Source organism: Myotis brandtii, unplaced genomic scaffold (assembly GCF_000412655.1).
Source record: "Myotis brandtii unplaced genomic scaffold, ASM41265v1 scaffold653, whole genome shotgun sequence".
NCBI lineage: Eukaryota > Metazoa > Chordata > Mammalia > Chiroptera > Vespertilionidae > Myotis > Myotis brandtii.
The window spans coordinates 271,108-283,313 of record NW_005370535.1 but is presented as its reverse complement, the minus strand read 5'-3'; the positions used below and the strand labels follow the sequence as shown (position 1 = coordinate 283,313).

The 12,206-nt window shown below is 40.8% G+C and overlaps 1 protein-coding gene across 7 annotated transcripts in view; it reads left to right on the top strand.

The window, feature by feature from the left end:
• LOC102249786 (putative serine/threonine-protein phosphatase 4 regulatory subunit 1-like) overlaps positions 1–12,206 on the top strand; it is a 78,213-nt gene that overhangs the window by 21,042 nt on the left and 44,965 nt on the right. For 5 of the 7 annotated variants that reach the window (XR_001359540.1, XM_014528810.1, XM_014528811.1 and 2 more), the window contains exon 2: positions 3,026–3,158. Coding sequence is in view for 6 of the 7 variants with exons in the window: in XM_014528810.1 (XP_014384296.1) it covers positions 3,061–3,158 (98 nt within the window). In the remaining variant the exon portion in view is untranslated. Of the gene's footprint in view, positions 1–1,292; positions 1,360–1,649; positions 1,860–3,025; positions 3,159–12,206 lie in introns of those variants that run through there. The other 2 variants (XM_005880771.2, XM_005880772.2) reach the window with 2 other exon arrangements.

Genomic DNA, 12,206 nt, shown 5'->3' with positions numbered 1-12,206 from the left:
GCCTGGCCAGCCTGGGTGAGGGGCTGATGGTTGTTTGCAGCTGGTCACACCCCCTTCAGGGTGGGGTTCCCCACTGGGGTGCCTGGCCAGCCTGGGTGAGGGGCTGATGGCTATTTTCAGGCTGGCCACACCCCCTTTAGGGTGGGGGGTCCCCACTGGGTTGCCTGGCCAGTCTGGGTGAGGGGCTGAGGGCCGTTTTCAGGCTGGCCAAGCACCCTGGCGACGGAAGCTCCCAGCCTCTCCTTTTTTTCTTTTTTCTTTTTATTCTGAGATTTATTTACCTTCTATAATTGAAACTTTGTAGCCTTGAGTGGAGCTCAGAGCTGGCCAGGGCGGGCGGGAAGCTTGGCTTCCTCCATCACTGGAGCAACCAAGCCTCCTGCTCGCTCCAGCTCTGTGGCTGCTGGCCGCCATCTTGGTTGGGTTAATTTGCATATAGTCTCTCTGATTGACTGGTGGGCGTGGCTTAAGGTGTAGTGAAGGTACTGTCAATTTGCATGTTTGTCTTTTATTAGATTAGATAGGTAGATATACTAGAGGCCGAGTGCATGAAATTTGTGCATGGGTTGGGTCCCCAGGCCTGGCCGGTGATCAGGGCTGATTGGGGCCTTCCGGCTGCCAGCCGGGGCCTTCCTTCCCCTGGCTGCCGGCTGCTGGTCAGGGCCTTCCTTTGTTTTGCGCTGCCCCCTGATGGTCAGTGCACGTCATAGCCGGCAGTCGAACTCCAGGTTGCTCAAACTCCCAAGGTGACACTTTGCATATTAACCTTTTATTATATAGAATATTTTTTAAATCCTCACCCAAGGATATTTTTCCATTGATTTTTTTTTTCTTTTAAGAGAGAGTGGAAGGTGAGGAGGAGAGACAGAGAGAGAGATAGAAACATCGATGTGAGAGAGACACATGGATTGGTTGCCTCCTGCATGCACCCCGACCAGGGCCGGGGATTAAGCAAACTGAGGTACATGCCCTTGACCAGGAATTGAACCCAGGATCCTTCAGTCCTCAGGCTGATGCTCTGTCCACTGAGCCAAACTGGCTAGGACATTATGATATCTTATTTTTTGGTCCTACTGATTCTAGGCATAATTATTTGGTAATCTATTTCCGGTTTTCCTAATATTTGTAATCTTGAGGTGCAAATTCTCTTCCTCTTCTTGATGGTTTGGAACCATGTATAGTTTGAAAATTTTTATTGCCTATTTATCTTCAGCAGGATTGTTTCATGACATTTCATGCTTATTGGATTGTTACAGTCTCTTTAGAACAGCTTTTTTTTTTTTGCTTGCTAGGATGCTGACATTGGAGTAAATCTGGACAGTGACCTTCCCAGTGGGGCTCCTGCACTTTGCAGGTGGTGTAAGTCTGGACTCTACAGTCATAGGTCATGCAGGCCTGTAGGTTTTTTGTTGTTGTTGTTTTAAATCCTCACCTGAGGATATTTTTTTCATTGCTTTTTCAGAGAGTGGAAGGGAAGTTGGGGGAAGGGAGAGATAGAGAGAAACATCAATGGAAGAGACATATCGACTGGTTGCCTCCCACACGCACCCCATGAAGAGCGAACCTGAAACACAGGTCCGTGCCCTTGACCAGGAATTGAATCCATGACCCTACGGTGTGTGGACCGACGCTCTAACCACTGAGAAACACCAGCCAGGGAAGGCTTGTGGTTTTGATTTTTCAAGAGTGACTACCCCTCCTCCCACTCCCGTCATAACTGAAGGCCCCTTTCCACAACTGTTTTTCCCATATGAACTCATTTTCCCAACATCCTGATGGGGTGAGGTTTTATAGCCAGCCTCCATAGGACAACATGGATGCGTGGAGAGGTTAAGTCACTTCCTCTGGTCACACAGCTGGTAAGTAGTAGTTGGGGGTTCGATCCAATTCAGTGCCCCTGGGCTCAGCCACCCCACTCCATTGGATGGAAGGAGGTGCCTCTTCTTAGCTGGGGATGAAGGAAAGCCCAGGCTTGAGGAGGAAGAGTCTGTGTGACTAGTGCTCATTGTTGGCTAGAGGCAGTCAGAGGAGCTTGCAGACATCCACGTGGGGGTCTGGTTGGGTGTTGCCAAGCCAGGGGTGTGGGTCCCTGGGCATTGAGTTATGGAGTGGATGAAGCTGTATGACAGGCACTTTTAAGACAAGACAAGACATGGGCATGCTTTCTGTCAGATTCTTGCTTATGGGCTCAAACTTGTTTTTCTTTTGACAATTTTAAACCTGTTTGCACAGAACTCCATGGCCGTTTTCATAGGTGAGCTTCTTTGGTCACTTGCTTCCGAGTTCCCTGGTAGAGGGGTGCCCCATCCGCAAGGAGAGGTGACTAGGGCATTGGACCAATGGCACTAGAAGGGCATTTTGTTTTCTTTATGACTCTGTTCTCATCACCTTCTCCTGGATGATGAGCCCGCCCTTTGTTTTAGATCAGTGGTTCTCAACCTTCTGGCCCTTTAAATACAGTTCCTCATGTTGTCACCCAACCATAAAATTATTTTCGCTGCTACTTCACAACTGTAATGTTGCTACTGTTATGAATCGTAATGTAAATATCTGATATGCAGGATCACAACATGAGGAATTGTATTTAAAGGGCCAGAAGGTTGAGAACCACTGGCCAAAGGGGTCGCGACCCACAGGTTGAGAACTGCTGCCTTTGGCGGTCGAACGACCCTTTCACAGGGGTCGCCTAAGACCATCCTGCATATCAGATATTTACATTACGATTCATAACAGGAGCAACATTACAGTTGTGAAGTAGCAACGAAAATAATTTTATGGTTGGGTCACAACATGAGGAATTGTATTTAAAGGGCCAGAAGGTTGAGAACCACTGGCCAAAGGGGTCGCGACCCACAGGTTGAGAACTGCTGTTTTAGATGATGGTCAACTTTGCAGTCCTCAGAGGCTTCAGCTGGAGAGGGCTGTGGAAGTGCACAGCAGGCTGCAAGGCCATGCCTCTGCCCAGGTGTGACTTGTCACCGTCGATGCACACTTAGGAGTGTATTTTTCCCCTCTTCTCCTTCAGATGGATTTGAAGACTATGGCCCAGACTGTGACAGCATGAGGGTGACAGCCTTCTTGGACATCCCAGGCCAGGATAACCTGCCCCCCCTCACTCGCCTGGAGAAGTATGCTTTCAGCGATAACGTCTTCGACCGGTAAGCTCCACCTGTCCTTCGCATGTTCACACCCTTGTTGTGTCTGGTTTAGGCTGACACTGGTGGTCACTTCTCTGTAACAGTTTTGTGGGGACTCATGGATCAGGTGGCCTGCGGGCTGTCTCCAGGATGCTGGGGTTCATTTATATTAGGCTTTTCCATTATTCTCATTATTGTTTTACTGACCACCTGGTAAGTCAGGAAGGGAGTGTGGGTGAAATTTCATGGTGTTTAGATAATGAGGATTGTAACTGGGCTTCTCTCCCATGTGCAGTACCGGAAGAGGGAGAGTGCATGGGTGACTGGGACACACCCCTTGGAGTCTTGCTGGCTCATCCTACTGACTGCGCCGTGCTTCAGGGACTTTGCTGCAGCTTGCCCTGCCCCATCTGATGTCACCCCTTGTGGTGCTGTCTGGAATCTACTCCAGGCTCAGATTATGCCTCCTACTCTCAGCAGATGACCTTGACTCTTGTTTCACAAAGAAAGCAGAAACTTAGGCATGTCTTTCGATTTCCGTTCTGCCCCAATCTGTATCTGAAAGCATCCTTCCCTCCTGTCTCAGAGAGAGTGTCTCTCCTCTTGTCCACTCCCTCCATCAGATGTGCCTCTGTCTGTATCTTCCTTCCCACCCATTACACACACCCTTTCCTTCCCCTTACAGACCATTGCATGTCTCTTGTTCTGGACTCCTCTCCCTGCCGCCTTCCTTCGTGCCTTCCCCCGAGGACACCATTCTGAATCTGTAAAGACTGGATGCCACTCAGAGTCTCTTTTCTTACCTTCCATTCACTCTAACTTTAAAAAATTATATTCTATGTCTTTACATCTATTAAATCATCACAGGCTCGCAGCAATTGCTACTGAATGAGTCCAGTTATTATCCCAATTTTGCAGATCGGAAAATGATGGTACTCTGAACGGCGTCTTTTGATGAGCAATTCTTAATTTAAATGTAGTTCACGATCTATCCATTTTTTCTTTTATGGTTAGTGCTTTTCATGTCATGTATAAGAAACATTTGCCTCCCCCAAGGCCACCAAGATATTTTCTTATATTGCTTTCTCGAAGTTTTATTTGTTTTACCTTCCACATTCGGATTGATGGTCCACCTGGAATTGCTTTCTGTGTTTGTGTATAATGCGAGGTAGCAGTCCAGTTTCATTTCCGTTCATGTGGTATCCAGTGGACCCAGCACCATTTATTGAAAATGCTATCTGTTATCTGAGCTCTGCATTGCCACCTTTGTCTTAAAGGTGTCAGGTAGAGTAAGTCCTCCCCCCTTGTTCTACACGCGCCTGGACTGGGGATCGAACCCACCACCCAGGCATGTGCCCTGACTGGGAATCAAACCCATGACCTTTCCGTGCATGGGACAATGCTCCAGCCAACTGAGCCACACTGGCCAGGGCTAAGAGATTATTTTTAGACTTTTAGAAATAATTTCACACGGAAAAGTTTCAAGAATAGAAACAATTATGGTATATCTTTTACTCAGATTCATCAATTGTTAACATTTTGCCACATTTGATTTTTCATTCTCTCTATAGTTTTATTTTTTTTGAGAGTAAGTTGTAGATACCATGTTGCCTTTCCTCTAAATACTTCATTGTGCATTTTTCTAAGAACAAGGGCATTCACCGTTCACTTGTATAATCACAGTACAATGATAAAAATGAGGAAATTTAACTCTGACCCAATACTATTGTCTAATATAAAGATTTCAATCAAAATTTTCCAGTTGTCCTAATAGTGTCCTTTATATCAGATTTAAAAAATATTTTTTTTATTTATTACAGAGAGGAAGGGAGGCGAGTGATAGAAACATCAATGATGAGAGGGAATCATTGACCAACTGCCTCCTGAACACCCACTACTGGGGATTGAGCCCACAACCCAGGCATGTGCCCTGACCAGGAATCGAACCATGACCTTCTGGTTCATAGATCAACACTCAACCACTGAGCCACACTGGTTAGGATATATATATCAGATTTTTTGTTTGGGTTTTAGGTCCAAAATCCAATCCAGCATCACATATTGCATTTAATTTTTATGTTTCTTTAGTCTCCTTGAATCTCTAATAGTTCCCAGTCTTTGTTTGCCTTTTATGATATAGTTGACATCTGTGAAGAGTACAGGTAATTTATTTTATAGAATAAACTTACTAAGAGTTTTAAAAATCCTCAATGAAGTCTGAATTTTATATAATGCTTCTTTCACATCGATAGAGATTATCAGATGATTTTTCTTCTTTAATCTTTTTTAAAAAAATATATTTCTTTATTGATTTCAGAGAGGAAGGGAGAAGGAGAGAGAGAGAAACATCAATGATGAGAGAGAATCATTGATTGGCTGCCTCCTGCACACCCCATACTGGGGATGGAGCCCGCAACCCAGGCATGTGCCCTTGGCCAGAATCTAACCTTGGACCCTTCAGTCTGTAGGCCGATGCTCTATCCACTGAGCCAAGCTGGCTAGGGCTTTAATCTTTCTTTAATTTTCTGTAAAACTTCTGTTATTGTGAAATATGACACAGAGATATTGGATAAAATATACATGTAAAGTGTAAGGCATTTTTATGAAGCAAGTACCTATGTAGCCATTACTCAAGTCATCCTAGAAGTCTGCCCCCCCATTCCTGACCATCACTTCCTCCTGCCCAGCAGTACCCACCATCTGACTTTTATCTTCATCACATCCTTAATTTTCTTTCACTTTTAGCACCTAAATATATACCTTCAGATAATATAATTTTATTTTATTGTTTCTGAACTTGACATATATGAAATCCTGTAGGATATGTTACTTTGTGGTTTTGCATGTAGTTTGAGTTAATTCTTTTACAACAGTGTTCTGACATTTTTCCATCTACTGTTGTTTTCTCACTATTATGAACAGTTTTGTGTCTAGGTGCACATAGTAGGCATTTCTGTATACCCAGGAGAGAACTACTGTGTGATGAGCACCCTAACCTACTTTAGTGACAGTGCCAGTTTTCCAAAGTGGGTGCATCAGCTTATAGTCCTACCTTTGTCCAACAATTTATCTGCCGGTTGGTAATGTCAGCTTTAAAATTTTCAGCCAATCTGGCAGTGTGGTTGTGTATATATAACAATATCGCTTTGTGATTTTAATTTACATTTTTCTTACTTAGAAGTTTGAACACCTTTTCATATGTTTGTTGGACTTCTATATTTCTTTATTTTTCTTTTTTGTGAAGTGCCTGTTTAAATTTTTTGTTAGGGGTGGGGAGATAGATTGTCTGTCTTTTTCCTGTTGATTTGTACAGATTCTTTGTGTATTCTAGATTTCAAACCTTTGTCAGTTCTGTATGGTAACCATCTACCCTCACCCTGTAGCTTGAGTTTCAGCTCTCCTTGTGGTGTCCTTTTAGTGACCAGAGCTATTCATTTCCACGTAGTTACATTTATCCACATTTTCCTTGATCCTTAGCACATTTTGAAGCTTGTAAAAAATGTCTTCCTCCACCCCAATACCTTAAACATATTCTTTTATATTGCTCTAAAGACTTTAGTTTTTATTCTTTCACATTTAGGCCTATAATCTATCTGATTTTAATTTTGGTTCAGTGTGTGAAAGTGGTGTCCAGCTTCATTTCTGTAATTGTCACAATACCACTTATCAAAAATGCATTCTTTTCCCAATGTTCTAGGGTGCCTCCCCTGTTATAATCCAGTACCTGTTTATGACAGTCTTTGTCTGGACTGACCCCTCTTCTAGTGGTCTGTCTCTCCTCAGCCAACACCATACCATCTTGATTACTTTAGATTTGTAGTAAGTCTTGATATTTGATTGAGCAAGACTTCCCACCTTGTTTTTCTTCTTTGCTGTGACTTGTTATTTTTTAAAAAACATTTTTTTATTGATTTTAGAGAGGGAGGAAGAGAGAGGGGGAAAGAGAGAAACATCAGTTTGGGAGAGAAACATTGATCGGCTGCCTCCTGCATGCCCTTGCTGGGGATTGAGCCTGAAACCCAACCATGTGCCCTGACTGGTAATCGAACCGGTAACCTTTCAGTGCATGGAATGAGCCAATTGAGCCACACTGGCCCGGGCATGACTTGTTATTCTCGAGCATTTCCATATGTTTCAAAATAGAATCATCAGATCCTCGTAAAACAAAACAAAACATCTACTAGGATTTTGATTGGGTTTGCATAGAACCTGTAGGTCAATTTGGAGACAGTTGCCCTCTTAACAATATTTAGACTTCCAATCCATAAACATGTTATATTTTTCCATTTATGTAGGTTATCTTAAAACCCTAATAAAATGTGACCATTTTCTCTGTAGAAGTTTTGTGCATTTATGCTGGTGTATTGTAAAGGAAATCGGAGACATTATATCATTCTATCCAGTTAGACTTAAACCTAATTGCAGTGTTATTATCACACTCAGCCAAATTAGCAGTAATGCCAGCTAGTCCACCAGTCCATGTTCAGTTTTCCCTGGCTGTCTCAAACTGTCTTTTTATGGTTGGTTGGTTTGTATCATGATCCAAATAAGGTCCGCACATTTCATTAGGTCGATGTGTCTCTGAAGTCAGTTTTTTTTTTTTTTACAGTTTTCTTCTTTTGATCTTAAATCTTTTTAAATCTCTAATTGGTTATCCCTCTCATCTTCTTCCTACATCATTTATTTATTGAAGGGGTCATTAGTCTTGTAGAGTTTTCCACAATTTGGATTTGGTGGTCATTATTCTCACAGTGTAATTTAACATGTCCCTTTGTTTTCTGTAAACTGAAAATTACATTTGGAGACTTGATTAGATTCTGCTTCAAATCTTGTTTTTCTTTATTTATTTAATTTTTTAATTTATATTTTTTCCTTTTTATTGAATTTATTAGGGTGACACTGGTTAACACAATTATACAGTGGTCAGGTGCACAATTCTACAACATATCATCTGTACATGTATCGTATGTTCATCACCCCAAGTCACGTCTATATCCATACCCTCCTCCACTTTCCTCAGCTCCCCTCCCCCCAGCAATCACACCACTGTTGTCTGTGTCCATGGCTTTTTCTCTTTTTTTTCTTTTTGTGCTCAATCCCTCCACCGCCCCGACACTGCCTCCCCTGCCCTTCGACAGCTGTCTACCTCCTCTCTATGAGTCTGTCTCTATTTTGCTTGTTAGTTCATTTTGTTCATTAGATTCCACATATGAGTGAAATCCTATGGTACTTGTCTTTCTCTGACTGGTTTATTTCACTTAGTATAATGCTCTTCATCAAATTTTGTTTTTAAACACTACTTCATATGTTGTTTTATGTACTTATTACAGAACATCAGGAAACAACGTCTGGCTGCCCCACTTTTAGAGATGTTACTATTGAGCTGTGGGCACAGGTGTTGGATGCTTTCATTGTAAAATTCCTCACCAACCTTCCTCTAATGATGTTAGTGGTCTCAAATAATCACTGCTTAGGTCTGTTATTTCATTATGTGTTGGGAAGTGGTAATTTTCTCTCTATTGTCCATGATATCTGTAGTATGGCCCCATTTCCCAACCTGTTATTGGTTATTGTTGCCTTTCTTATTTTTTCCCCCTAGATAATTCTTATCAGAGGAATATTAACTTTATTAGTTATTTCATAGCATCAAGTTTTGGCTTTGATATTCTCTATTGTATACTTATTTTCTAGTTAAATAATTTCTGCTCTAATTTACATCATTTTTTTCCTTGGAGATTTTTTTTTGGGCAATTTAATTGCTGTTCTTTTTTCTTCTTGTGAGGGATGCTTAACTTTTTATTTATTTTTTGCCTTTCTTTTGTAACACCTGAATTTTACATTATAAGATTTGCTATTAAATATAAGTACTTAAGTATTATATTATTTTCATCCTTAAGTTCTGATATGTCATATTTCATTACCTTTCAGTATAAAGTATTTTAAGTGCCCATAATGATTTTCCCTTTAACCAGTGAGTTATTTAGAAGTGTTATTTAATTTCTAAATATTTGAGGGTTTTCCAGGTATTTTTCTGTTATTTGATTCTTAGTTTAAGTCTTTTTTTTTATTATTATCAGAGAACATACTTTGTATTATTTCTCTTTTTTAAAGTTGTTGCGGTTTTTTTTTTAATCCTCACTTGAGGATATTTTTTCCCATTGATTTTTTTTTTAGGGAGAGTGGAGGAGAAGGCAAGAGGAGTGGGGGGAGAAAGAGAGAGAGAGAAACATTGATGTGAGAGAGACACATTAATTGGTTGCCTCCTGCACATGTCTTGATGGGGCTGAGAATCGAGCCTGCAACTGAGGTATGTGCCCTTGACTGGGAATCGAACCATGACCCTTTGGTCTGATGCTCTAACCACTGAGAAAAACTGGCCAGGGAAAATTTGTTGAAATTTATTTTATGGTTCCATATGCTCTAATTTGGTCAATGTTCCATGTGCACTTAGAAAGAATGTGAATTCCCATGGTTTTGGGTGGAATATCTTATAAAAATATCCATTAGATCAAGCTGTTTGAAAACTGTTCATGTCTTCCATCTTTTTATTTATGTTCTATGTTCTGTTAACTACTGAGAGGAATGTTGGAATCTGATATATCCATTGATTATGGATATATCTATTTTTCTTTCAATTCAAACAGTTTTTACTTTGTGTATTTTGAAACTTTGTTATTGAGTGCATACACATTGAGTATTGCTCTGTTTTCTTGAATAAATTGCTCTCTTTATCACTGTGTAATGTCCCTCTTTATCCCTGGTAATACTCCTTTTTCTGATTCTAATATATACATTCCAGCTTGGTTTAGTGTATGTATGGTGCATTTCTGTCCACTTATTTTTAACCTATCTATGCCTTATATTTAAAGTGTGATTATTGTAGTTGGCTGGGTATTGCTTTTTAAAAAATCCAATTTAACAATTTCTGCCTTTAGTTTGAATGTTTAGATCATTTACACTTGATGTTACTGTTGATATGGCTTGATTTAAATATGTCATCTTGCTATTTGTTTTCTATTTGTCTCACTGTATTCTTCTTGCTGTTTTCCTCTTTTCCTACCTTTTTTAAGAAAAACAAATTTTCAAAAATAATTTCAGTTGATCTCCATATTGGCTTATTAGTTATACCTCTTCTAAAAATATTATTGACTGTTCTAGGAATTATAATATACTTCTTTTTAAAATATATACATTTTTATTGATTTCAGAGAGAAAGGGAGAGGGAGAGATATAAACCTCAATGATGAGAGAGGATCATTGATTGGCTGCCTCCTGCATGCCCCACACTGGGGATCGAGCCTGCAACCAAGGCATGTTTCCTGACCAGGAATCGAACCATGACCTCCTGGTTCACAAGCTGATGTTCAACCACTGAGCCATGCCAGCTGGCTTATAATATACTTCTTTAACTTATCACAACATGTTCAGATAAAATTATACACTTTGCATATAGTGCAAGAAACAGTGTAAGACCTTACAGCAGTATATTTTTACTTCCTCTCTCCATCTTTTCTGCTGTTGTTTTCCTGCATTTTACTTCTACACATGTCATAAACCCTACAATACTTTGTCCTATATTTGCTTTGGATAGTCAACCCTCTTTTAAAGCAATTAAAATGAGAAAAAATATTTTTTATCTTTGCCTTTATTTTTACCATTTTCATACTTTTTATTTCTTTTTGTAAAATGCCCATTTCCATCAAGTATCTTTTTGCCTCCAGAACTTTCTTTAACAGTTCTTATTAGTACAAGGCTGCTGCCAGTGAATTCTCACAGCTTGTTTGTCTGAAAAAGTCTTCATTTCACTTTCTTTTTTCTCTCTCTCTTTAGTAGACTTTATTTTGTGAGCAATTTTAGGTTTATAGAAAAATTGAGCAGAAAGTACAGAGTTCCTGTATTCCTTAGCTATCCAAGCATGTCTAAGCCTAACAGTAGACCTTCAGCATATTAACCACACTTACCTTTTCTTTGTTGTTAGTCCTCACCCGAGCATATTTTTCCATTGGTTTTTAGAGAGAGACAGAAAGAGAAACATTGGTGTGAGGGAGACACATCGATTAGTTGTCTCCCACACGAGCCTGCAACCGAGTATGTGCCCTTGACTGGAATCGAACCCAGACCCTTCAGTCCATGGGCTGATGCTCTATCCACTGAGCCAAACCAGTTGGGGATAACCACACTTATCTTAAAGTCCTTGTCTGAGGTGTTCAACATTTGGACCCCATGTCCTCACCCTTCGTTGTCTCTCTGGAAGCCCGACTCCTGCTCATCCTCAGTCTCGTCTTTCCAGCTCCCCTCCATGTTCTTCTCTGTCTTAAGGACCTTGTCACTGTTCATCACCCTTGGTGTTCTGATCTACTTATGGGCCTCAACTGTGAGCTCCTTCAGGCAGGGCCTGGAACCTTCTTGTCTCTGTACCCCAAGCTTCTTGCCCTGAGTCTGGAGCCAGTTGGGCTGAACTCATGAATGTAACTGCATGAGTGGGTGAGGGAAAGAAGGGACAAAGACAGGAAGGCTTACTTGCACGGTTACATTTCCAGGGGACATTGCCATGTAAAGTTAAGCCATCCTTTTTCTTTATAGTTTAAAAAAATCCATGAAAATAATACTTGTTGAAACATTTTGCAATTTTACGTGTTCAATAGTGAGAGTCCCCTCTCCTCACTAGTCTTAGGTAATGACTGGGAACAGTTCAGTGTGTATTCTTCTACATTTTTTTCTAAATGAGTGTGTATATATATACACTGAGTGGCCAGATTATTATGACCACCTGCCGTTTATAGGCAAATTTCACTCGGAAGTTGCTAGAGGGCCAGACCATTATAAATAGGGAAGCAGGTTGTTTACCACGACAGTAGAAGTGATTTTTTTCTGAAGATATGGGTAAACAACTCGATTTAACAGCCTTTGAATGTGGGATACACACACACACACACACACACACACACACACACACACTCTGAGTAGCCAGATTATTATGACCACCCCATCAGTACTTCGTTGGGCCACCTTTTGCCTTCAATACTGCGGTGATTCTTCTTGGCATTGACTCCACGAGATGTTGAAAGG